The 24949-nt window shown below is 36.7% G+C and overlaps 2 protein-coding genes across 8 annotated transcripts in view; both read right to left on the bottom strand.

Moving 5' to 3' along the window:
- Positions 1–1227: 1227 nt before the first annotated feature.
- Positions 1228–15245, bottom strand: Nf1 (neurofibromin 1). 4 transcript variants are annotated; one of them, XM_076901533.1, is made up of 23 exons: positions 15030–15243; positions 12622–12949; positions 12292–12510; positions 11476–12163; positions 11092–11362; positions 10590–10967; positions 10135–10321; positions 9783–9824; positions 9472–9545; positions 8443–9317; positions 8061–8362; positions 7397–7958; positions 4471–7303; positions 4263–4403; positions 3919–4177; positions 3684–3799; positions 3404–3520; positions 2933–3019; positions 2592–2794; positions 2297–2483; positions 1928–2192; positions 1642–1813; positions 1228–1443 (listed from the first exon to the last, which is right to left on the bottom strand). In XM_076901533.1, exons 1-22 carry the CDS (start codon positions 15087–15089, stop codon positions 1725–1727), a joined length of 8283 nt encoding a protein of 2760 aa, XP_076757648.1. In that variant the 5' UTR covers positions 15090–15243; the 3' UTR covers positions 1228–1443; positions 1642–1724. The 4 variants fall into 4 exon arrangements, with proteins under 4 accessions (XP_076757648.1, XP_076757646.1, XP_076757645.1 ...); XM_076901531.1 differs by lacking the exons at positions 1228–1443; positions 1642–1813 and having other exon boundaries at positions 1870–2192; positions 2933–2992; positions 15030–15245; XM_076901530.1 differs by lacking the exons at positions 1228–1443; positions 1642–1813 and having other exon boundaries at positions 1870–2192.
- A 686-nt stretch (positions 15246–15931) lies between these two features.
- Positions 15932–24949, bottom strand: part of Ipk1 (Inositol phosphate kinase 1) — a 73114-nt gene continuing 64096 nt past the window's right edge. For 3 of the 4 annotated variants that reach the window (XM_076900503.1, XM_076900504.1, XM_076900502.1), the window contains 5 exons: positions 19535–19734; positions 19029–19448; positions 18753–18959; positions 18099–18439; positions 17331–18014 (listed from right to left, as the gene is read on the bottom strand). In XM_076900503.1, the coding sequence (XP_076756618.1) occupies positions 17804–18014; positions 18099–18439; positions 18753–18959; positions 19029–19448; positions 19535–19734 (1379 nt within the window). In that variant the 3' untranslated portion in view covers positions 17331–17803. Of the gene's footprint in view, positions 16075–17330; positions 18015–18098; positions 18440–18752; positions 18960–19028; positions 19449–19534; positions 19735–24949 lie in introns of those variants that run through there. The other variant, XM_076900505.1, reaches the window with a different exon arrangement.

The following is a 24949-nucleotide window of genomic DNA, read 5'->3' as shown; positions in this document are numbered from 1 at the left end:
TGCTGGTCCAGAGCGTCTTTGTATTGTCAACCCCTTGCCACTCGTTCCTTCAAACATCTGTGATATACGTGTTCTGTATATATCCGCGGTATTTTTTCCAACCAATCGTCTCGAATAAATATCCCGTAAACTATTACATATTAACAAGAGAAAAATTCTCAATCGAAATCCATCGTTTTTTAAATTTATTAAACATTAACATTAATATAAAAATATATATGCAAGCACCATGAATATACAATGGCTAAGCGCAAGGGGTTGGAACAATGTAACGATATTCGAGAGGTGAGTTCCTGAGCCCTCCCGAAAGCTCTATTCGAAAGCAAACGCGACATGTTGATGCCGCGGTCGCGTAAAAACGCACATATACTCGCTACGCTTTCTCAAATAAAATACAATCACACTCAAACAATAAATATGGAAAGAAATTTGAAGTTCATCGTATATGATATATATGTACTATACGAAGGATCTCGCACTGACCTAGAATTCTATTCTAGTCAATTGTCACCTCCCTTGTAATACCCGATAACGTGTGGAACATTCGTGGTTTAGTTTCGCAGATACATTATTTTTTCTCGTCTTACGTTTTTGTTTCACACATAGAAAACTTTGTGTGACTTCTTTTACATAGGCGTCTTGAACACTCATTGCCACATCGATGAAACTTCTATTAACGAGGTATTGTATTAGATGTTCCATTGAAGGTGTTATTTTTTTTCTTTTTCGTATTTTCATATATCGATTACCACTTCTTTCTTTCAAACCATTACATAATGTGTTCTCTTTTGCTTTTCTTTTCTCTTTCGTCGTAATCAAGTCTAATCTGTCATAATGTATTGTTTCATCTAATATATATATCAATGAAAAATAAACATGTTTAGTATTTCACAATCATACACAAAATAAGACTTCCCAGATAAACTACGTATAGAATTATTTCACATTCTAGTGACATGAGTTACTATATTAAATTTACTCTGAATCTAAAAACAAATTTGCTTCTATAATATAAAAATATTTAGTTATAAAGGAATAAAAAGTACATGAATTTTTTGTTGCTGCCATGAAACTGCCAGTCATGCGAATTGATTAAGAAAATTATTTAGTTGTACAAGTTTAAACAATTCTCTACAGTGTAGAATCGTTATCCATATAAAATAACGCTGACGTAGTAAAAGAATCGATGACTGATACATTCTATCATTTTTTTCGCTGTCGCAATAAAAATTCATAATTAAACATTGCAATGCAAATTTAAAAGTAACACGAAATCACTGAAATATACTTCTTCAATAATCAAATAGCTGTTAATACTAACGAAATGTTGACTAACTTATTGAATTTCCATTCCAGCGGGTACATTAACGTGAAGTGGACGGCATTGGATTAAACTGATTCGACATGTTGCAGCAATAACACGGAGCCAAAATGTTTGCGTTCCTGAATTAGAAACATACATATCTCAGAAGTTTTAGGTTTCCATGCCCCTGGGTCTCAGTTTGAAGAATGTTCAGAGTGTTTTCTCTATCTCTATTTTTAATAAATTTGTAACTCTATTGTGTTCATTCTCTCCGTCTCTTGATCTATCTTTTAAATTACTAAACTCATTTTTTTACTAAATCGAAATATTAAACGTACCTTAATTGTCTTTGCAATTTCCGACCAACCTGTCCTTTTCGGCCATGTTTACCGCACTGTCTTTTAAGTTCACATACTAATCGCTAAGGTTGTGAACTATTACTAATGTTAGTATTTTCTCCTTGACTCGTCGAATCCAATGAGATATCTCTTCTGCTATCCATACTGTGATTAAAATTATTGTTTACATTATTTCACTTTCTTCTCCTCGTTGTTATATTGACACCTATGATCGTATAGCATTTCTTTCTAATTAGTTTCAACGGATTACTATCATTCACTTACTCTCTATGAACGAAAGAAGTATTACTTCGAGAAGTTTCCTCCATTCTTTCTGAAAATGCACGTGTATTTGCCGGATCATTTCCACTACATGTTGAAGGTTTAGCTTTTTGTGTGACTTCCGACTGATGACTGTCGGATCGTTTATATTTTTCGCTTGTAAATTTGCTGGTACTCGGTCCTTCCGGCTCGTCTACTGGTAAACACGTTTCTACCATGGCTTCCAGGCAATTAACAAATAACTGAGCACTCTCAGCTGTGCAATTAGACTACAGAGTATATTTTATATTATAAATTTTTAGAATATTACAATAAAAATTATTTATTTCTCTTATTTTCTCAATATCTCCGCAGCACACGTACGTACACTTACATTTGTGTATGGACCTGCGAATCTCCATAAACCTCCAAACCCGCAACTTTGCAAGTAATGTAACTGTTGCTGACTCGTATCTTCACAAGCGATCATGTTTTGTATAATTGCTTGTACAGAATTCAATATACCTTGGTCATGGCATGAGGATAGCACACTATTGATTTTTGCATCGAGCAAATTGTGACTGTGAATAAACGTTAAGTCTTTATTAAAATATTCTATAATATTAAATACACTCCAATAAGTAAATTCTTCTGAAGTGTATAGAAAATGTTGACAGTATAATACTAACATTACTGGAAAAACTTTTGGAAACACCACAGAAGCTTCCGCGAGGTATTCGTAAAGAATGCGTTGTTCATTTTCGTCGGTTGAGTTTTTCACTAAAGTGACCAGAACAGTTAAAACCAAAGTTTGTGTTGAAAAGTCTGTCAACACTTCCGGATCGAGTAGTACATTATTTTCATTGCTCACGCTCACTCTGGCACTTCGATTCTGCATAAATTACAACGATTCTAATAAATACGTGTACGTAACTTAAAAAAGTATTCGTACGCTCACGATTTATAAAAATTATTATTCACACACGAAATAAGGTGCATGGAAAACTGTACGAGACGAATAACAAAATACCTTCGGTTCTGTTTCTTCGCTTGGTTTTGTTTCCTTTGCAGTTGGTACAGAAAATGATCGCTGAGTTTTAAATAAAATCCGTCCAGTCTTGTTAATGACGCACACATCGTAATTTTTGGGCAAATTGATGGGGTATTACATATTTAAGCCATAAGTTGCATTGTAACCCAGGCAGAAATGACAGATATAGGTAGATGCGAGAAAAGACATCGAAAGAGCAAACAGAGGCACATACAAAAATATAAAGCAATAACGTTATTCAAGATAAAATACTTAATACAGAATTTACTTTTAGCATATATTATAAGATATTATGAAAATTAACGATTATATGTCAATCGTTGAATTATGTAAAAGTACTACTATGCTTCAAAATCTTTTGCAACTTAAAAGAATATTTGATATCGCATATAATAAATATTGTAACAAATACTGAATTGCTTGTAAATAGATTTGGTGAGTAAAACATACCTGATGAGATGAATACTGTTTCTGTTGCCTAGCTTGAGTAAGCGCAGACTGATCGAGCAAGTCCCACGATTTTTGCCTGCGATTAGTAGGATTGGTAGATATTGCGTTTGACGAATCCTATAAAACAATATCAAATTTATGAAAGTTTATCTTTATTAATTAACATTTTATTTGTAATCGTAATCAGTTTAAAACTAGTAAATTGTAATCAGTACAGTTTCTGCAAGCGTAAAAAGGTATAATCAAAATATATAACAACAGACTTTACAAAGTTACTCACTGCATTCTGTGGAAGCAAAATATCAAGATAATCTGTACTACCAGACTCTACATTTTTGGTAACGGCGTGTCTAATATGGCATCGACTTCGTACTTCCTCGGATACAGATACTAATGCTAATGGGTACAGAAAGTATTAATAGGGTACAGACACTATTAATTTCAATTGAAAGAAACAAGGAAAACATTGTAAAGACATTCCAAACGTTTGAGAAATAGTGTATATGCAAACTTACCAGATAAGTATGCTACACTTTCAGGTGTGACTTCAAATTTATCCCTTCTGAATGGTTTAGCAACAATACTCAACAACATAGTCAATACTCTAGCTGTTCTTGTAACAGTAGTAGGTGTGGGATGTCTATACCCTTTTAAAAGATGGCCAACCAAAGCAAAATGAAAGTTAGATTTAAATGAGAGTCCTACAGCTTGATCTAATTGTTTAAAATGCCATTCTAGAGGCTCGCGCGTTGACATCATAACATGTTCCAGCGTCTGAAAAGATATCAAGAGCTTATAATAGCAATAAACGAAACACACATGATGAGATTATAGGCGAAAATAAATCTCAGATTCCTACCTTATCGTCAAAAGTTCCTTGAGAATCTAAGGTATGTAAATTTTGTTCAAGAAGTGCTAAGCCGCATGCATACAAGGATGCTTCGTCTAATTGAAGAATCGAAGTTGCGACCCAAAATAAGTATCGATGTATGGGAGATTCCTTGAAAAGTATAAAAATATTTTAATATAACTGTATGAGACTAACTGACTGTACACATGTCACTTACAGGCCTAAGCAATGGTTGTAACCGAGTGAGGCACATAATGATCGCTTCCAACAATGTGATATCGTTAAAACTTTCAAGCGCTTTCACCAATATCCTCAATAGCTGTTTCATGTCCTGATCGGTGATACTTTTGCTGATACATCCGAAAACGATCAGAGCTCTAGGTTGAAGAGCTGGGTTAAAGCAGAAAGCGAAATTTCTCGCCAACGAGGTCCAAGTCTTCAACCAATCGCACTGCGGAATGTCTCGCATGCAAGCCTCCATAATTTCAAGAAGAGCATCCGTAATTATTTCTAAACTGGTCAATGAAAGCCTTTCCTTCTCGTGAGTCCCCGTGACGGTGCGCTCGTTGCTGAACCATTTCTCAGTCGAATGCCTATAGCTGGATCTGAACGCTGTGCCAGCGGCAGATTTCACTTCACTGATCCCAAAGAGTAGATAAAATTTCGGAAGTGAAAATTCGTCCAAGCTCATTCGCAATATTCGATAAGTGTCCTCCGAGAATGAGGGGGAACTGCAGGTGCACAGTGAGTGAATGCTGTTAATAACCAACCCGTGCGTGGAAGCACGCATACTCAGACTTCCGGAACAAACCAGGAAAGTTACCGTGTGAAATAAATACGGTAGATGTTTTCCTACGTCCAAACAGTTGTTGAACGACAGCATTAGTAAATATCTCGCTAAAATTGCGATGTCGTCCCATCTTGTATGCTGCTCCAATAATGGTGTCGGAGATGTACAAGTTTTATCAACGACACGACAAAGTCTCCCAATCACTTTCTTCGCGACCAACTGAACGTTCCCAGAGGCCAAAGCAACAGCTGTATCGGCCATTATTTCGACCGTAGGAGATCCAAGTCCGAAACTAACGCTACGCTGAATAAAATTATCCAGAACCGTATCTATAAGGTCTGGCAAACCTCCGATTGTGCTCCATATCTTGGCTTGTATACTTGGATACATCTCTACCTCTTCGATAGTCAAGGCAATTAGTTTCTCCAAAATTTTTGTAACCTGCTTCTGACGTTTCCCGCCTTCATCGTTCGGTTTGTAAAATCGCACGAGATTATTCAACCATGGTGTCATGTACTCTAAGCAGAGATGCTTCAATTCGATGCTCGACGATCTGAAACCCTGTATGCACTCTTCTAAGAACTCCAGCGTGAGGTGCGGATCATGCGCTGCTAAAGTCTCGCTTAGATGTTTGATGAATATAGTATTGTTCGATGGTATGCAAAGTCCGGAAGTTTCTAACAGTTGACCTTCAATCTTCAAATCAAAAGTCGCTGTCAGAGCGCACAATTGATTGTACGCTGCTGTTCGTAAATTTGGATCTGAACTACCAAGGTTCAATAGCGCCATGTTCAACAGTGTTCCAGGTACATCTTTCGGTCTTATCTTTGGATGAACTGACACGGATTCTGGCTGTGATAATTCCCATCGGTTTCTTATGTGAATAATAGCCTGTACGATACTATCACAGTCGCTGTGAATAAAAGACAATGGGCCAGTTTCATTCGATATAGTCAATGTGAATTGATTGTCGTCTACTAAACAAACTTCTTCTATCTCGGACGCGTAATAAACATCGTTTAAAAGAACGGGATGCGATAACACTTTGCATTTCTCCGACGAGGTAATTTGTATCGCAGTTGGTCCAACTTTCACGGAGACCTTGGTGTCTTTGTGAGAAAGTTTCAATACGCTGTTGAAAACTTTTAAGTCTTCGTCGAGTGATAGGGTAGCACCGGGCAATTTCTGTTGATCAATGTCGATCACATCATTTAAACGGCCTGGCCCGTCGATGAAGACCACCTTTCTGTTTCCTTTCAACGGTGCTAAGATTCTGTCGTGGAACTTTGTGTACTCTCTCACCCAGCTGTTGCAATTGTAGATATACGCGGCGTGAATGTTCTCGTAGGCAACTTTAGGCAATACGTAAAACCATTTCTGTAGAAATTCAGTTCTAAATCGATTGTCTGAACATGTGTGTGTGAAATCAACAACCAATTCGAACGGAGAATGACAAAATGGTTTTAGAGTTAGTATTACGTGGTATATTAGCAAATCGCCGTTCGTATCGCCGTTTTTGTAACGTCTAGCAATGTAATAAAACACTGGATATCCTTGTTTACTGGTTCCTGCTTGATAAAAAATGTTCAAATTCTTGATACTCTTAAATTCTTCGTTTTCGTGCATATTATGCTTGACCATAATTTCTTCGAAATAGTTCGAAGACATATCAATATTTGACCATCGTGCATAAGACGAGGAAAATAGTAGATGCGAATCGATTGGTTTATGCTCTGGAGGACCAAGGTAAGCCAACAATGTAGCCATTTTATCGAAAGGTCTTCTACCTACTGCTTTATGGTCCCGACTGCTGCTAAGATAATCGCCAATTCGTTCTTGATGATTCCACAGTAATCTATGCAGAGCTAAAACGTTGGCGTCCGATACGAACGACATCGGATGGCTAGCCTGATCGACCGTTTCGCAATCCGACGCAATCTGTATGAAAAATCTTCGTCCGATCTCGAAATGAGCTCGTAAAAAGTCGTTAAACGGTAGCATGTGCTGTTCTTTGCTAAACTCTACATGATTTGCAATATTTTGAAGAATTTTAGACATCAGCATCAGACCTCGTTTAATGTGTGGTGGTACCGGTTTATTCACGATACCCATCTCTTGAGGCGATACAATAGCTGGATTGATGAACCGCAAAAATATTACAGTCCCAACAGCTCCGATATTATTTTGAGGGCACTGTGGAAATCTTTTGCTGAGTACTTGATATAAGCAATGACACATAGATCGCAATTGCGGTGGAAATCTGGAAAAGCGCAATCAAACCATTGGTATTTTAAGTGTAAAATATGGATGCAAGAAAAACTTGAAACTTCAATTCAGAACTTCTTAAACTTACCGATCAGCTGATGAAATTATAGCATCGAATACTTTTTGCGTTAATGCGATTAAATTACGACCATTTTGCTCTATATCCTCATTACCATCTATTCTTGCGCTGTCAACCTCGAAACCAGTAGTAGGATCATCTAACAGCGGCATAATTAAGGGTTCTAGTAAATTTTGCAAGTAACTTGCGCCATAAATTTTAAAACAGAACGCCATGATTTTACTTCCGAGGCTGTTCCCTCGAAATAACGTTTGCATACAATCAGAAACTTCGACTTCGCGATAAAACATGTTCCATAAAAGAGAGGATAGTAAGTGCTTCGCATCGAACAGCGTAACAAATACTCGTGCCAATTCGTCCATCTGATTTGTCGTCACTACATTGGCTAAAGCCATCGCGATAGGCAATTCCCCTTTGTCGCTGATCATCGTAACAAGTTGAACTAATTGCTCGAATCTATCAGCCAATACTGTTTCTGCAAGCGTGTCGAATTCTGTACCCTGTTGGAGAATTTTAGTAAGAACCTCCATGAAAGCTGCTCGCGTTTGTAGATCCGGATTATAACCCAAACCTATAAATATTCAAATACGAATAATATTAAATATTAAATAAATCAAAAACTATGTTATTATATAGTTCTCACGTATATGGCTGAACTACTGCAGTTACTTACTTAACGAATGCATTAAACCGCTGTCGATATTTGCGCTAAGAAGGTTGCTCATTGCTTGTATAGTGGCGTTGCGTAAGGTGGACAATTTACCGCTGGTCAAGCACGGCTGCTGAGACACGATTTCTTTATCTTCAGCAGCCGCCTCGTTGCAATCGTTTAGCAAATTCATAAACAAAGTGAAATACTTTAAGAATAACTGAGATTTTGCATCCATTAAATCACCACGATCAGATTCCTCAGGTTGGAGGGGCAAGCCCCGTAGTAATGCTCCGACTGCTTCCATACACGCTTGATCTAAATCTCTACAGATACGGATAAAAAGAAACATTTATAATCAATATACAATAAAACCTTTCTTGTCTAAACTAATCGGGAAAATTACCGTGTATAAATAATCAAGTCTCCACTGGCTGATGAAGTAACCTGATGAGCAGCACCCATCACCCAATCGGTTAAGTATTCAACTAGTTTATTTCGAAATTTCATTTCCTGACGAAACGCTAAATCATCTCGTCTTTTCATCATGGCCTCAACCAGTTGGCATAATTGCGTTTTAATATGAATAGAATGTACAGTCATGTCCAAATGCCTAACATATCTGACAATCGCCAACATCATTCCTTCAATGCTGGTCATCCCAAGGTATTCAGATGGTTGATCCGTCTTAGAGTCCAAGATGTTTTTCATTATGAATATTATATGCTCGATAAATTGAGTATTATTGTCTATTACTATAACTTGTCCTTGTTGATTGAAGAATTTCTCGACAATGCTTTTAATTTGATCGAAAAGTATCGGATAGAGCGCAGGGCTCATTTCATGTCCAACCAATTCTTTGACGTGTTTCTGAATTTGATTACCGCATTTCTCATTGTTACAGATCAATAGACGCAATAAATGGTAAACAAACTGCGTGCAGTATTGCACTTCTTGACTTGGATTCGACAAACAAGGTGTGGGCTCTTGCTGCTTCGAGCTTTTTTTTGATTCCGGATTAGGATTGGATATTCCTGACAGTGGCCTATTTGAAGAACGTTTCTGTAAGCATACACCGCCTAATGCGCAGAGAAATCCTGTCATGTTGGCCCATTCGTTAATTTGTTCCTCTAATTCGTGTTCAGAATTTTGATGCGACGCTCTCCGCTTTCCTGTGGTTCGATGAAACGACTCCATCTGACCATCTTCCGCTCTAGATTTTGGGTAACTTATCAATTGCCGCGACATCACATCCCAATTTCTAAATGTTTCTTCCCAAGCCTAAGAAAAACAGAAAGATTTTACATTCGCATAAATATTTTTCTCTTCGAACAAATGTTAACATTTAATTCATTATTTTGTTTCTGTTTCAGGTTAATTAAAATATGTCGAAAAAGTGTGCGTATAACATAGATTAAAAAAAACATATACGTACAGGTTGCACGCCATTTACACAGTGCTCTATCTTCCTCAATAAGGCCATAATTCTTTTCTGTAAAGCGGCGCGCCCTAAAAAGTATATAAATAATCATTGAATTTATTAATGTTATTTCTGAAGTAATTATATATTGATTATTATGAACACACACAAAATAAAGAGGAAAAATAATAATATTGCCTTAATTATATAAACATATATATATATATATTAATTATTGCCTTAATTTATATATATATATAGTTGCCGTATACACATATATGTATATATATGTATATGCTTACTTACAAGTTTTGAACAACACTTACCATAATTATGATCGTGATAGTATATGTTACTTTCCCCGCTGGCTGTTATGGTAACAAGGTCTTTAATACTCTACTGCAGCCATATAAGGGTTATACTAATCAAAATACAAAGTGAATTCAAAAATTCATGAATGAATGTTTGAATTCAAGTAAAATCATTGTTAGTGGATATCCGAATCGAAGATAACTCAATAAAACATCTCATGTAATATGTAAATTGTGTTTGTTTAGAATTGAATAATATAGCATTATAATTTTCTCGATTCGAATTTCTGCTTATACTTTTGGAAAACAGGATATTTTACAATGTGGATAGAATCGAATGAATAACATTCTGAATACTTAAACTCACCAGTGATTAAAACAGTAGAAGCTTGTGCCAACTCAAGATATAAGTGATAGTTCGGAAGTAAACAAGTCACTGCTACTTCATCGCTACCACAACGAATTTCTGCTTCTTCGCAGAGTAATGCAAAACAGGACATTGATACTAATACAGCCTCCATATTTATACTCCACAAATACATAAAAAATACAACCTAAAAACGAGAATAATAGAACATGATAAAGAAGAGTCTTCTCATATTATCTAATTTTCGTCATCCGATCGAGAATAAATGTCGACTGATTATCACTTGGAATAGTGCTTATTTTATTGTTTTTGTTTACTGCAAGTATATATGCATTTTTAATGCCACTCGATTATGCATACAATTGATATAGCAGCATAGTAAACGTTCATATCGGCAATCAGTCGACATTACATTTCAATCGGACGATGAAAATCAAGTATAAGTTGGAACAAACCTCAAGTTTGATGTGTGCTTGCTTACAAACAGCAATCTGGCTACCCACGTTAGCATAATCCTTATTTTGTGTCAGAAAAGCATTTCTACAAATTAGTATTTCTCTAAGCCATTTTAATATACACGTATAATTAACAATTTGGTGTTGAATCAATTTCTGGGATATTGAGAACAGAACTTGAGAACTAACATCCCAAAAAGTATTGATTGGTGCCTCTGGATTCCATGCTTTTATTTTATCTGGATGATGTAGTACCAGTAATGCCTCCATTGCTTCATTCGCAATATCGGACATTGACGGTTGATGAACTAAAGAAACTAAGCCGTTAATCAGCTCTAAGGTCGAGCTTTGAATTTCGTGACCAGCTTTCCCTTGATTCTGACAAATAAGAGAAAAATTCATTATACAGGGTTTACAGGAATTATACAGGGTGTTTTGTGTAGAATCATCCTCTACCGAATTGTAAAACCAATTACTTACGGTATAAAACCACGGTACTTACATTCAACAGTAACATAGGATCGGCATGAATAAGTTTTACCATCCACAGTAGTAAATTTCTATAACTCGATACTTCTTCACCACGGTCTCTGTACTTATTTTGTTCTTTACCTTTAAGCGTTAAACTTTGAATCATTCGCAATGGTGTGTGTGATATGTAAGTCTGTGTGACTTTATTTAAAATATCAGTAAACATATTTCTAAGTTCTGCACTACGAGAATACAGAAGATCTATTTGAGGCCACCATGGCAGTCTTGGTTGAGTTACAATTCTAAAAATAAAAAATTTATATTCCATTTATGTTTCATCTAACATTACATCTATAAAATATTCAAAAGCTGAAAAATACTAAAACTTTTGCACGTAAAATATTAACTTCCTTACTTGTATAATGAGCTAACCAAGACAAACTGATATATCGCTGGATAATTCAGGTTCAAGCAGACTTTAAGTACTTCGTTGTTTTGAGGTTTAATGCGAAAGAAGCTAACGAAACAGTCTATCATTAGGTCGATGTCTTGAGCAACGTAGCTTTGACCACGAGAGAATACTTTTCCTGGATTAAATAGTAGTGCCATTAAATCATTCATAACGTGTTGTACAAGCTTGAAGATAACGTTGTTCGAATCTAAATTATTCACGTATGTAGACGCTTTACAAAGTTTAATACAAGCAACCGCGGCAGCCTCCACTTGCTGCCTACTAGAGCTACCGTGCATCCCTAGGCCCCGTTTAACGCTGTCTATAAATTGCTTTTTTTTCGAATGCCTCGGTGAACAAGGTGTACCAAAATCAGCATTAACTATTTCTTGCAGAACTTTCGGCGAAAGTATCAGAAGCATTATTTGTAAACGCCAAACAGCCGCAGTTCTTCCCTTCTTATTGTCTGCGAATGTATCAAGAATGTCAAACAGCTCCTCGCACGCTTTACCGAGATCTTCGTTTGGTTTCTTCTGAAGATCGGCGAATTCTTGCGAATAAGTGTCCATCCAATTCCAAATTGCTTTCTCCAGAGAATTCATAAGAACTATGTGGGCTGACTTCTTGAGTTGTTTGAACTTTTGTATCGCTTCTATAATAATAATAACAGTAAAACGTATTAATATTAACATGAAAATTATAAATCAAAAGTAGAGGAAAAGAACATTGGAACTTCAGCATCTAATACTTTTTAAAAAAATTATTGTTATAAAAAATTACCATTTAGTAGTTTTGTTAGCCTGTACACATCCACATTAATATGTTGAATTAATTCGATGTCACTGTAATCAACATTTTCGTCGCCACATTTTGCTAATTCCTGAAGTCTAGATGATATTCTGCTAAATACAGTATTAAAGAAATTTAAACTTAGTGCAAACAAAACTTTGCTCGCTAAATTTTTTAAATGAGCATTTTGTGGATTATCATTTGGTATATCTGAAAATAACATTAAGTTACATGTAATAGACTTATAAGTAATGGATTTCCTGTGTATGCCCACAAGAAAAATATACACCTACATAATAACTGTACATATAGTATTATTACCTATAAACTGACATATTTCTTTAAGCAGAAGCTTAACATTCGTAGCTCCATCACATTTATCTGTATCTTTTGGCTGATTAGCAAGACACTTTTCCAAGGTGTCCAAAATGATGATGATAGATTCATAGCAATGCCGATCTTGTTCTGTACCATGAAATATACGCTGACCCCCGATACATGACACCATTTCATTGACACCTTGCAGTATCTTGGTGAGACTTGATATTACAAGAGAGAAACGGTACCGAGAAATTTGTATCAAGCATTTTTTGTTTCTCTCCTCGTTCATACGAGAATGAGTGGTTTGGGGGCCACTGTGACATGGTAACTAAACAAAAAATAGAAAAGAATATAATTAAAATCCAATAAACAGTTTTACAAACATGACAATGTGATCAAATGAAATTCTACAAGTTGATAATTTTACTTGCAATAATTAATTATTTACTTATTTATATATTTACAAGTCTTTCTAGTTTATATATTTCATTTATGTTTGTCCAATAATCAAGAAACTTATTATTATTGTACAATAAAGTGCTACTATTCTCTTTAATTATTGAACAAGTAATTAACAACTCTTTGTTTTGCTATTTCGTTACTTTTGATTGCATGAAAACTAGAATCGTATTTACGATCGAGGTAATGAGTAAAGACGTGCGTTGACTACTTATTAAACACAGTTATCAAGATATTCTTATACGCTGCATTTGTGTATATGCATGCACGTATGTTGACCGATCGAAGGCACAGTTGCAATGGCATATGTCTTCGATACAAAACATGAAAGTTACGTGCATGCTCTTGTAATGGCATTCGGTCGCATTTAAGTATATCGAGGTATATCGTAGATTCGAATTTTTCGATAAGCCGTGCGTGAAGGGAATGCAATTTTCATTCATGTATCCGTGACACGACGGAAGCGACGTTCTGTGGTTATAGAAGGGGTTACGGGAGGCGGAATGAAATTCTATAGGGTCATACAAGTTTGGATCCGCAACAAATCCTCTCTAAATTTTCGTCGCGCGGAATATTGCACTTTTTCATACGATAAATTACACGTGTCTTAAATCGAGATCGAGAGTTATAAAATGCTCACGTGCTTAAACTTTGTCGGGAACGTATAGTTTGTCATCGAACGTTAATTCGAAGCATTGTTTCAACGTTAATACGATCTACAACATTTATCGTATAACTCAACGACGAATTGATATCGTTGACGAATTATGGGAATAGCATGTGAATTTTGGGACATCCTGTATACACCTTAACTGAATAGCTGTTGAACGAGGAGGAGAGGGAAAAGGGGCGAAGGTCAAACCGTGGACTCCACGCGTGTAGAGGGAGGAGACCGCGAGAAAGCATCTTCCCATGAATGAACGAATCAACGAACAAACGAATGACGATGCATTCATGGGAACAGCGATATCAACTATCAATAACTACATAGGTGTTCTAACAATAGAAGAATTAATAGTTGTATTTTCTCTCTACTAAATGGCGCATTGATTGTCTTAAAATTCATGAATCTAATTTCGAGTCACTGAATTATTCAGAATTAATTCATATTTGATAAGAATACGAAACGTACCCAATCACTTTTAAACGATATGTAAATACTAGCACATTTTAGAGACAGGTGTTTCCTTTATCGATAACGTACTTCAAAGTTCTTAGGAAGAACAGTATCGAAGAGAACCGAAGGTACGAAAAAGGTGTACACATTGAAAAAATTCAGAGAAACGTTTGTTTTGTACGTTATCGCACCGTAGCAAAATATGAAAAGAGATCGATTGAATGTCAGTCGAACAGAAGAATACTGCCAGAGAATTGTTCAACGTTTGAAAGAACGACCGTTATCAATATTACTCGTGTCACTAAACGCGTTAACTTCTCGTCACTTGTCGAATGTTCACTTGGTAAATGAGAATAAAGCTTCTCGCACTTCGCTTCGGAGAACACCACCACCACGTAGAATACGTCGTCGGTCGTACGAAAACTTAACGTATCTTGAAACAAGATGGGAATCAAGCGAACCGTTACAGTAGAATGCGGTTTTTCTTGATGTTAACTGCCATTTCTCGGGCACAGTCCACGGTACGTAAACGAGAAACGAAAGAGAAGCGGTGAAACGACCAATTTCCTCTAAATTGCTAACCTCCTAACGAAGGGAGGCGCGAGAAGTAGAAGGAAAGACGAGAATACCAAGAACGGGATCGAGAGACAATAAAGAGAAAGGGATTGAAAAGAAAACAGAGGAGTGAAAAGTAAATAGTGGAGGAGAACGAGAAAGAACGAGAGAAAGCACCGGAAGAGGGTAAAGCGAGAAAGAGAGGGAGCGGAAGACGGATAGGACGAGAAACGAAGGCTAAACAGATTTGTAGTTCGAGTCACAGCTGGGATGGTACCTGTTCCTCGAAACGTGTGATCAGCAAATTCGCCCATTCTTCTGGCTTTTGTGTGCCCATCGCCGTCCGAGGTTCAGTTACGAGCCGTCATCACGTACGACGATTCACCAGTTCGCTATAAGCATTCGACATCGGTACGGCGCCATTTACGAATGTCGACTGGCGGCCGAGAGAGCGCCGCGGCGGTTCGCTCTTTCTCTCGCGTTGGGGAGGGGCGATGTGACAGAGCCGTCAAGAATTACGGCGCGCGGCAGAAGGGGCAGGGGTAGACGTTAGGACGGGGATCTCGCTGATGGAACCGATATCGGCCGAAGCTACCCGATATTCACTTCCGACTAGCCAATCGCGTTGCAGCGTTCAGGGATGTACCAACCCACGCGACTACCCTCACCGTTCGAACCTAAAACAATACATTTGCAAACTGTTAAGCGTAACTCGGAATACAATTGATTTCATATTACGTTCGTAATATTTGCAGCAATTTTTAATTATTTCAAGTGTAAAATAATAGTACCATTTTTGTTTATTGACATTCGAATATTTTTCTACTACGTTTTTCAAACACCTCGGCAATACACTCCTGATTCAAATGGGTACCCCCACCCAGTCTCATTCGTGTCATTCATAACTGTGCAGCACGCCCTTGTATATATACCAGGTAATTAATCGTATGAAAATTTAATCAAATTATTTTTCTAAAACACTTTGACACGCCTACTAAAATTGTTGAATGACATCATGGGGCGTTAATACATTCACACCTCCGCTGCAATTATTAAATGACATCGTAAAACCAATTAATTGACGCTTTGTAACGTTCTATTTATTCATAAAAAAATATTGTATTTACGGAAAGATATAATTCTTTCTTTAAACAAGGGAAGGTACATACCCATAGAACGAAATGACTGCAATTTGATTGTAGATTTGTCCATAACCTGAAGACAAATCCATATTCATCTGCATCCCTATTAAGCTTGTGTTTTGGTAGTAGAACTTGTCGATACGATCTGAGAGTAGATTGGTGTCAGAAACTGAGCGGCTTCTGTCAACATCATGCACATTAAGTGTTAAACAAATAAAATAGCACAGGGACGTAAATAATTTAATTACAAAAATTTATTACTTAGTAAAGTGTACATTGATATACATTGTAATAATAATCGATGGATAAAAATAATTTTAAATGTATATTCAAATCGTTTTAAAACATAAATTGCTCTACACTGCATATAATACAAATCACTTCTACATCAACATAGATATATGCGTATAGTATATGGAGAGAGTATTAATGTAAAATATAATGTAACACAGTTTGATACATAGTCTATCATTTTAAGTTGTTAATTTATAATTATATATTCCATATTTACTTATATCACATATTTTTCATTCACTTCGTTGAACGTTAATATCAAATACAATTTCAGTATAAACCGAAAACAAATATTAAATATAAAATTTTAATTTTAAAATATCTAAAAATCTTCATATAAAACAATTACACAGCATTCATCACACAGTACGTGTATTTTTGCACAAATTCTTAAGAATCACAAGTTCTTTCGCGAATAAATAGAATCACTATATTTGCATTGTTTTAATAATATCCTGACATAAATAAGTAATGGTAAAAACTTATAACTTTCCGCATTTATAAAGTTTTTACTTCCAATTTATACTTTATACACCATTGTTTAGCACGAAGTAATCGTACTCTCATTGTAATAACTTCACCAACAATAATTTAAACAATTTTACCAAACAGTTTTACTTCTAATTAAGTCAATAATTATTAAAAAATAAAATTCGAATTCCTAAATTAGTTCTAACTAGGTAATAAATACCATCGAATTTTCAAATAATATATCGAACACATATAGGTGTACTAGCGTTTAAACTTTGCGACAAAATTACCATAGAGATCATCTGTTGATTACCACATTAATTATAGTAATACTAGAAATATATCATCCTGCATGATATCAAGTCAATTCGCGTATCTTAACGAGGCAAAATTAAACCGTCTTTTCACCATGGCAATAGTAACGTGCATTATGTTTGATATATTATACTTATTTCAAAAATATATGGTCCATAGCAAAAATAACTGAATGTTTCAAAAACAAAAGAAACTAGTAGCGCGACTGCTACGAAAATGTTATAATTAGGGAATACATATTTTATTAATACTGTATCAGAGCTTTATAATATTTGGATATTAGAAGTCCAGTTATAAAATTTTGACATGGCATTAACGAAAGTTGTATTTTTCGCCAGATAACGTGCCACTGTTTTTTTCGTTTTTAAAATTTTAGTATTTTTGCAAGAAATTTTGTATAGTTGTTCTCTGTTATACGTTGTCTTTAGTTGCATGTATTATTTACCAAATACATCATGGGTGTACAAGGAAAATCCTCTAGAAAATTTTTACTTTTCACAGAAACGTGAAATGATCAGTATTGACTTTCCTTTTATTACAATATCTTATTTTTTAATATACAACGCTCGTAAATAGTGGATAATTAGCTTATGGCTATAGCTTATTTTTACGAGTCAATACTATGCATTGTTCACTTTGTTCATTTTATGTTTCTTACTTTCGTCTCGTAATAAATACGATTAAAATGTGTATATACATTACTTTATATTTTCTAAACTTCTCATGTCAAAAATGGACATAATCAATTTTGCTTGTATACACCCACCATACTTAATATCTCCGTACTTCAAAAAACCTAAAATACCTATAGGAACTTCGCGCAATAAAATCACTTTTCAAACGACGATTGATTTTTAATCACAAGTTCTTCTTCCAGAATTGATACCACTGCATTTAAAACATCAATATCTCGTCGACGATGTTTCTCAATGCAAAGTAGACTTTTTGGATCTATATCTGAAATCCCAATATTACAAATGAAACTGAGTCCATCCGATAGTTTTATTACGTCTCTGTCCAGAGGAGCCGGGACTGTGTTTCTACAACATAGCAAGAATGGAATCAGTGGTTAATATTCAATAAAAAAAAAATGAAAAATACTTCATATCTGAGTATTAACTTACGGATTTACTTCTCGAAAAGACATTAATATCGAACAATCTCTAGCGCAAGAGAACAGGAGATAATTCTGTAGACACAACATACTTTCGGTGTTCATATTAAAATATGCATCTTTGTCGTTATAATATAAATTATCTCCATTGTGTATCGCGCTAGGTTTATTACACCATGAATTACTTAAAATGAATTTTGATACAAGAGGAATATTCTCAATAGATTCCATAATATGTTTGTTGCCAGCACGATCACCGTCAAGCTTCAGCTTTTTTGAAATCAGAGTATCTTTGGCACATGGCTGTATGTAATTATCTCTTAATGATTCGGTGGTCCCCGTGATAGCTTTCTAAAATATAAATTAATCGTTAGAGAAGTAGATATGTATATAAACATTAGAGATGCAGTGTGATTTACACAACAGGAACTGGCGTAAAATCCCCTTTGAATCATTCACCTTTTTCTTCTAACAATGTATTCTATTCACAATCAGAAATAAAATCATAACTTATTAATACACTATAATGTCCAAAATACGTTATACACAGGTGATTAAATTCTAGTTGATCAATGACTTGAATTCATACACGTAACGAATTAAGAAATTTCAATTCATTTAATACGAATCACATAAATACACGTTAAATGCAACATTTACTTACTTTTTGTTTAAAATAAAATAATCGATGATCTCCAAGCTTGAACATTTTTATTAAATTAGAATATACCACGTCGTCCGTCAACAATGAGTGATACTTTGAGTACGCGTTGTAAACGTACTCTGAGCTAACAAAGGGTAGCCTCTGCATACGGAGAATTCGTTCCAGCACCGAATTATTTGGTAATGCTTCACCCTTTAGATTGCACTCCTGTAAAATATAATATGCAAATTTATGTGTAACTAAACATCTATCAAAATTTCTGAGACTGATACTTACTTCCCCTGTAAAATAGAGAAACTTCTTAGCTTTCGCAATTAGATCTGGATTAATGTACGACATTGACTTTAAGTCTTGCTCGAGCGACGTGCACAATTCGAACGTAGGAAATGGATCGGTGTTACGCTCGTCCGAAACGAACGAGTGCAAAAGAGCAGTGGAAATTAGAGTGCAGAATTTGTCGATGTACTCTTTGTTCGTTGAATTGGCAGAATTGCGAAACCATTCTGTTAAGACGCGCTCGAGATCGCTCGAGGATGATTCCTGGTCGTAAACCACGACGCCATCCTTGAAGATCTTCAAATTGTTTTGCGGTGATTTTAGTAGTCCTTTTAGCGCCGATTTCATACGCGACTCCACTCCCGAAAAGAGATCAAAGGGGCAGTAAGTGCTACGGCTTGAGATCATCTTCTTCTTCAACTGAAACCATAGAAATCGAATTAGACTACACATCTATATGTCTTGAAATAGTGAAACGAAGGCGAGATACCGATGAAGCATGTTACCTTATAATATTGTGTCAGACAATAAGGACACTTTTGGAATTTTTGATCAGTGTTGCGCAAGTGACCCTGCTTCGGTTTAATTTCAACGCAGAATGTTTTGTTCGACCGGAAGCAATCAGAGTCGTATCTTGTCTGAAGAAACGTGTAGTCTGGAAATTTCGTGGCGTACGTCTCGACGATTTCCTTGTAGCGGCGTTTATCTGAAACCAAAGAGAGGAACGTTAGAAAATCTTACACTGTCGTAAATAAATAGGAACATAAAAGAGATACCATATCTTATTTCGAACGACGAGTATTACTCGAAGCAATTAATTTATACGACGTGTAACAACTATAATTCCAGGGAAGAATGGCAGGGAACAAAATCAATTTCTCTTTTCCTCTTCAATCCTATCATACCAATACGCAGATGCGTGCGGTTTGTACGCGTCTACTCGTCCCTTGTTTATACACATTCCCCACGGCGAGTTTGAAAATAAATGATCAGACGGTGGTCCAGTTGCGAAAATATCTCGTCTGTCGTGACGCGACGTGACGTTCTCATTTTCTAAAAATAGGTAACTGGAGAGAATTTCTTTGGAAAAACCAAGGAGGCGAAATACAAAAGGAGGAGAGGCGCGTGCAACAAGTGCAAAGCACGCGTGCACATTTAATTAAGAATATTTTAAATATCCCTTATTCATCGACTGTCTTCTTGTTCAAACAGTCTGCGATAAAGACGTCGCATCTTACGATAACTTTTAGATCTGAACCGGAGACACATCGAGGAGAGCACACGTCCCAATTTTGTCGAATCATCCGCGACACATCAGGCTCTCGCCATCCGCGTGCAGAAATAAACGACGAGCAACGCGTGTAACCGTCGACTGTATAATTTCTAACTGAATCGTAAATGAACGGAGCAAGAGGAAAAAGAATAATCTCGTTCGAGTCCAGTTTCACTGTGATTAACGTTCTTCATTTGAACTATGTTATTTTTGTTCGTACGTACGAGGTATTTAATCTAAGTGGGACGGAAGAAGGTCAATGATAAAATAATCGGCAAATATGAACGCCGATGGTGCTGCGTTCGTGTGCGCGAGCGGGTTGACATAAAATAAAAAGCTACGAAGTGAAAGGCTCGTTGGTAGGGTGAACAGGACTGACGTAAAAGCAGGCAATCAGGATCGAGAAGATCCGAAGGAAGAAGCTACCAAAGAGAAGGGATGATGTAGCAGGTTTACAGGGTCGTGAATGCGCACAAGCCCAGAGGGAATCGAGTCTTTCCTTCTTTTCCTTTTTTTTCTTTTTTCTCCTCGTATCAACCGTTTTGTCCTTCTATGACTACACGCAGAAGTTGCATAATTGCGAGCCGTTCCTCAACGTCGCACCCCGATTTTATCCGCGTTGGTTTCTACAATTATTCACGATTGATATCGCGTACGCGACGACTGGCTGAATTATTTGTCGCGGTAAGAAACTTCAAGGAGAGAGATCCCTGCCCGCTCGTTTTCCTCAAAAACAGGCGTTTTAATGCTAACGAAAAATTGATACCATTTTTCAACGCGATACGCGCTCAAGGAATTGAATGTTTTGCATTTCGGGAATAATACTTTACCGCGTTTAAAAATAAAATCATTTCGCTCGGCCAGTATTTTGTTGTTTCCTTCCTCGCAGGTAGAGAACTTTTTATACCTCCCACGTATAATAACGCGCGTTCTTCGCCGTGAACGTTTCAAGACAGGAAATCGATATTCTCGTATCGTACATGCGCAATATCGTTTCACTGATAATTGCATATGGTACATGCTTTTAAATTGATCGTTCTCGTACACGAAATTCGAAACATTGTGAGTGAATAACGATTACAGTATTACATATTGGCATCGACAGCTGTAAAGTAAATGAATCGAACCAGAAGGATTGAAATTGTCATTGCAGATAAAATTTAAGAAAAGATGCTTCGAGTGTACAAAAGAAGGTGTGCTAAATTTATTTAAACAATAGGACAAGGCGATAATTAAGAATTAAACGATTGGATTCGAGTATGCGCGGATTAATAGCGACGGCCCCTGAACCACTGCAACACGAGTAACAGCTGTTAGTGACCACACGGAACAGCAATTTTCAGAGTGGTTTTTCTCGAAATCGAAGCTTCGTACGTAATTTTTTTACTCTTCGTTATTGTCCTATTTTGGCCTCTAGAATCAATTCTGAAAATTTCATCAAGTGAAATATCCTTACGTAAAAGTTCTCTACGATATAAGATACAGTTGCACAGCAGATGGATACGTTGACTTTACGATCGCAATAATTCGAGGGTGTTTCGTTCGAACGGAAGATCGATATTATCAGCAACAGTGTTTTGTAGCCAGCTGACGACTTGGCGGTTCATATTCAAGCACGATTTCCGCCGGCACGGTCGTTAGAGGGGACTTGGAAGCGAAACTTTCGCTTTTCGTTTTTCTGTCTAGCCAGAACTTCCTGAGAAAATAATGACAGGCTTGTACGACACCAGCACGATAGGTCCTCTATAGAAACGTACGTGTTTGAATGTCAAGCAATAAGAGTCGTGTACAACCGCCGCTAAGAAAAGCTCAACGTCTTCCAAGCGGATAGAATTTTCCTTGAAACGATAAAATCGTGGATAGTTGTAAAACATGCACAGGTATTTATGTAAGTACTTCATGCGTTAGAGAAGTACTTTTATCTGTTAGCATAAGAACGCTCTGTTAACTAAAATAAAAATGACTTTAATAAATGACTTTTTCTATCGTGGCAGTAAAGTGACACTCATTTGGATTAAGCAAAAGTCAATTGAACACTTTACTTGGTTCAAATAGAAGTTTATAACAATCCACTGCGCGTGAACTATCTTACTGTTAGCCTTCGAGTTGGTCGTGTATAGTTCACGGAATTGCATCAGTACGAGTTTCAATAATTTCAAACATATGTGCACCAAGGAACAATACGAATTACACAGTGCCAGTCTCCTGATCTCAGTTAAAAGGTCATGAAAGAGAGAGGAGGAGGTACGGTATAAAATTGCTTTTTTTCCTTCGAACACATAAATCTAACGCAAACAAACATGGCGATATTACGAAATAAACAGAGAATAGCTTTACAATTATAAAAAAATAATAAAAAAAGCTTACGCTGAACGAGAAAAACCCAGATAGTTCGTGAAAACGGTAAAACCAAGATGGTCGACCCACTTCTTACTGCAAGTAAAAAAAAAAAAGAGTAGTTTGTTTATCGGAAAGCAAGTTTAGAGATCACCGTTTGTTGTAGCTGACGCGTTATACATTTCTGTAATTGGTGTTTTAATCATTTAACAAGCGGGACGAAAAAGAAACGTATCGGGAAACGAAGTCCAGATGAAGCGTACGTCGTTCATTAAGGGGAACCTCTTCTGGCTTCCTGTCTAACGTGTTTTCTTCGTAACTCGAGCGGTTTCCATTCTACGCGGAACGGTTTCTCATATCGTTCTAATTTCTTCCTGTCAGCCTGACGCGTTCGCGTAGAAGCAGGTTTCTCGTGCATCGTGCAACTTCCAAGATAAGGCCGCTACCGCCTAGCAATAAACTCTCCCAATAGGGCTACTCTTAATGAACAAATTGTAAAGTCACGATCGTATCTCGTTAATGCATTCACTTCGCGAACACATTCTTAGACATGACGTAAAAAAACTCTCTGTCCTTTATTTAATCGCATGACTGACTCCAACAATTATCGTCGTATAACCAACGAGCAGAGAAACTTTGAATACGTTTGCAAGACTTGCAAGATTCTCAGGAGTTTCAAAATTTTTCTTCGAGACTGATCGAGACTTTAAGTAACGAATCGTGTTGGAAACGATTCAGATTCGATAGGAACGCCTAGCGGTAGCTAGCCTCTGTTCCATCAGCGTAGGAGGATATCGTCGAACTTCCGTGAAGGCAATTAATTGTTCGGGAAAGGGGATAGGCCGCGAGAAAACGGTATTTAAGTGACCCTGCGCGACGGAGGAGGTGACTCAATAGGCCGTACATCAGCTTTCCCGAAGGAGAGCTCGACGGATTACCCGTGGGGTCGTGCCCTTTTCGTAGGAGTAGAACTGGTCGCACGTGTGTTCCAACCATGGAACGTGTGAATGTCTCCGTGGAGGCAAGAACGAGTGCGAAGCTAGCTTTAATGTCTTCTCGAGACCGTCTGGGCGACGTCGTCATCCTTTCGAGTGCCCCGTAGCTGCAGCCGCAGCGTAGGCTGGTGCAACGAGTGGGCTTCCGTGAAACGCGCCTCGTAAATTTTCGTTGGCCCTCCAACGATTAATTTTCATACAGTTTTTTGCTCACGGGGTACGAATATTCCTGGCCAGAAAGAAAGAAAAATGTTCGTTGCTACGCTAATATTGACTTTTCCGTTGAATTTCGAGAAACTGGTTGTTAAAATCAGCTACAGAGGTAGATCCATGGATAGGAAGAGTTGCGCGGATGGAAATTTCAGTAACTTCCGTTCCGTCTGTTACACAAAATCCTTCCTCTAAAAATATGTCATGCGGCTTGGAATAATTAATATTTCGTAAAACTATTCTCTTTTCTTCTACTGTCGTGCGTTCCCAGGTTACGAGGGCAATAAGATGAAAATAATACATAATCCACTGAAATCGTACATTTAAATACAAAGTACGTTGCGCGACTCTCTTCTCGTCGATTTAATTTACTTCACAGTTTAATTACAGGAACGCATGCAACTATTTTCTGTTAAGTCTAATTTTATAAAATATTAATCAATTCAAATTAGTTTCATGCACTGGGGTTATACGCATATCTTCTTTTCCTAACAGCAGATTCAATGCGATATAATTACTGTTCGTCACCCTTGTACCAAATCTGTATTACATTATACCATATCAGTGAATTACAAAAATATCTGATAAACCATTATGATCTACGTATGATCTACAAGACGGAGCTTATAAAAGTTTCATACGGTTGCATTGTAATTTCAAATATGACCATTTGAAATTCAGCCTCGCTGGTATTTTTTGCGCTGAAAGTGGTCGCATTATGCGGCCGTTGAATTATCGATCCGGCTAGAAAGTCACCCGTGCGGTGCGAATTTATCTGGTGGGCATTGTGACGTTATACTTCGTTAGGCCAATCTTCGTACCAGAAAGATCCAGTTCAGAAACGTTCGAGGCTGTTATACAGGCTGATTCACTACTCGTCTGATAAATTTTTACAGCTGATACTACAACTCAAAAACCATAAAAAAGTTCATATAAACGTAGGCCCAATTGGCAAAAATTGCAAAGAAAATTAGAATTTTTGTTTTCTTTCAAATAGTATCTACTCTTCTTGATTCGACTGACGGTTTGGAAGATACAATCAATAATGTGAGTGAAACTCCCGTTTCTCTAAAAAAAAAAAAATCCTAACTTTCTCTACAATTTTT

The sequence above is a fragment of the Xylocopa sonorina genome, chromosome 9 (assembly GCF_050948175.1).
Source record: "Xylocopa sonorina isolate GNS202 chromosome 9, iyXylSono1_principal, whole genome shotgun sequence".
In the NCBI taxonomy this organism is placed as follows: Eukaryota; Metazoa; Arthropoda; class Insecta; order Hymenoptera; family Apidae; genus Xylocopa; species Xylocopa sonorina.
The sequence above is the reverse complement of the archived record's forward strand: the minus strand, read 5'-3'. Positions and strand labels throughout refer to the sequence as shown.

Excerpts from the sequence above, each read along its gene's own strand:
- Nf1 (XM_076901533.1), bottom strand. The coding sequence starts at position 15,089 with ATGGGCACACAAAAGCCAGAAGAATGGGCGAATTTGCTGATCACACGT. Across the intron at positions 12,164-12,291 it reads GCTAACAAAACTACTAAATG|AAGCGATACAAAAGTTCAAA; the intron begins GTAATTTTTTAT and ends TTATTATTATAG. Across the intron at positions 9,318-9,471 it reads GTGTAAATGGCGTGCAACCT|GCTTGGGAAGAAACATTTAG; the intron begins GTACGTATATGT and ends TGTTTTTCTTAG.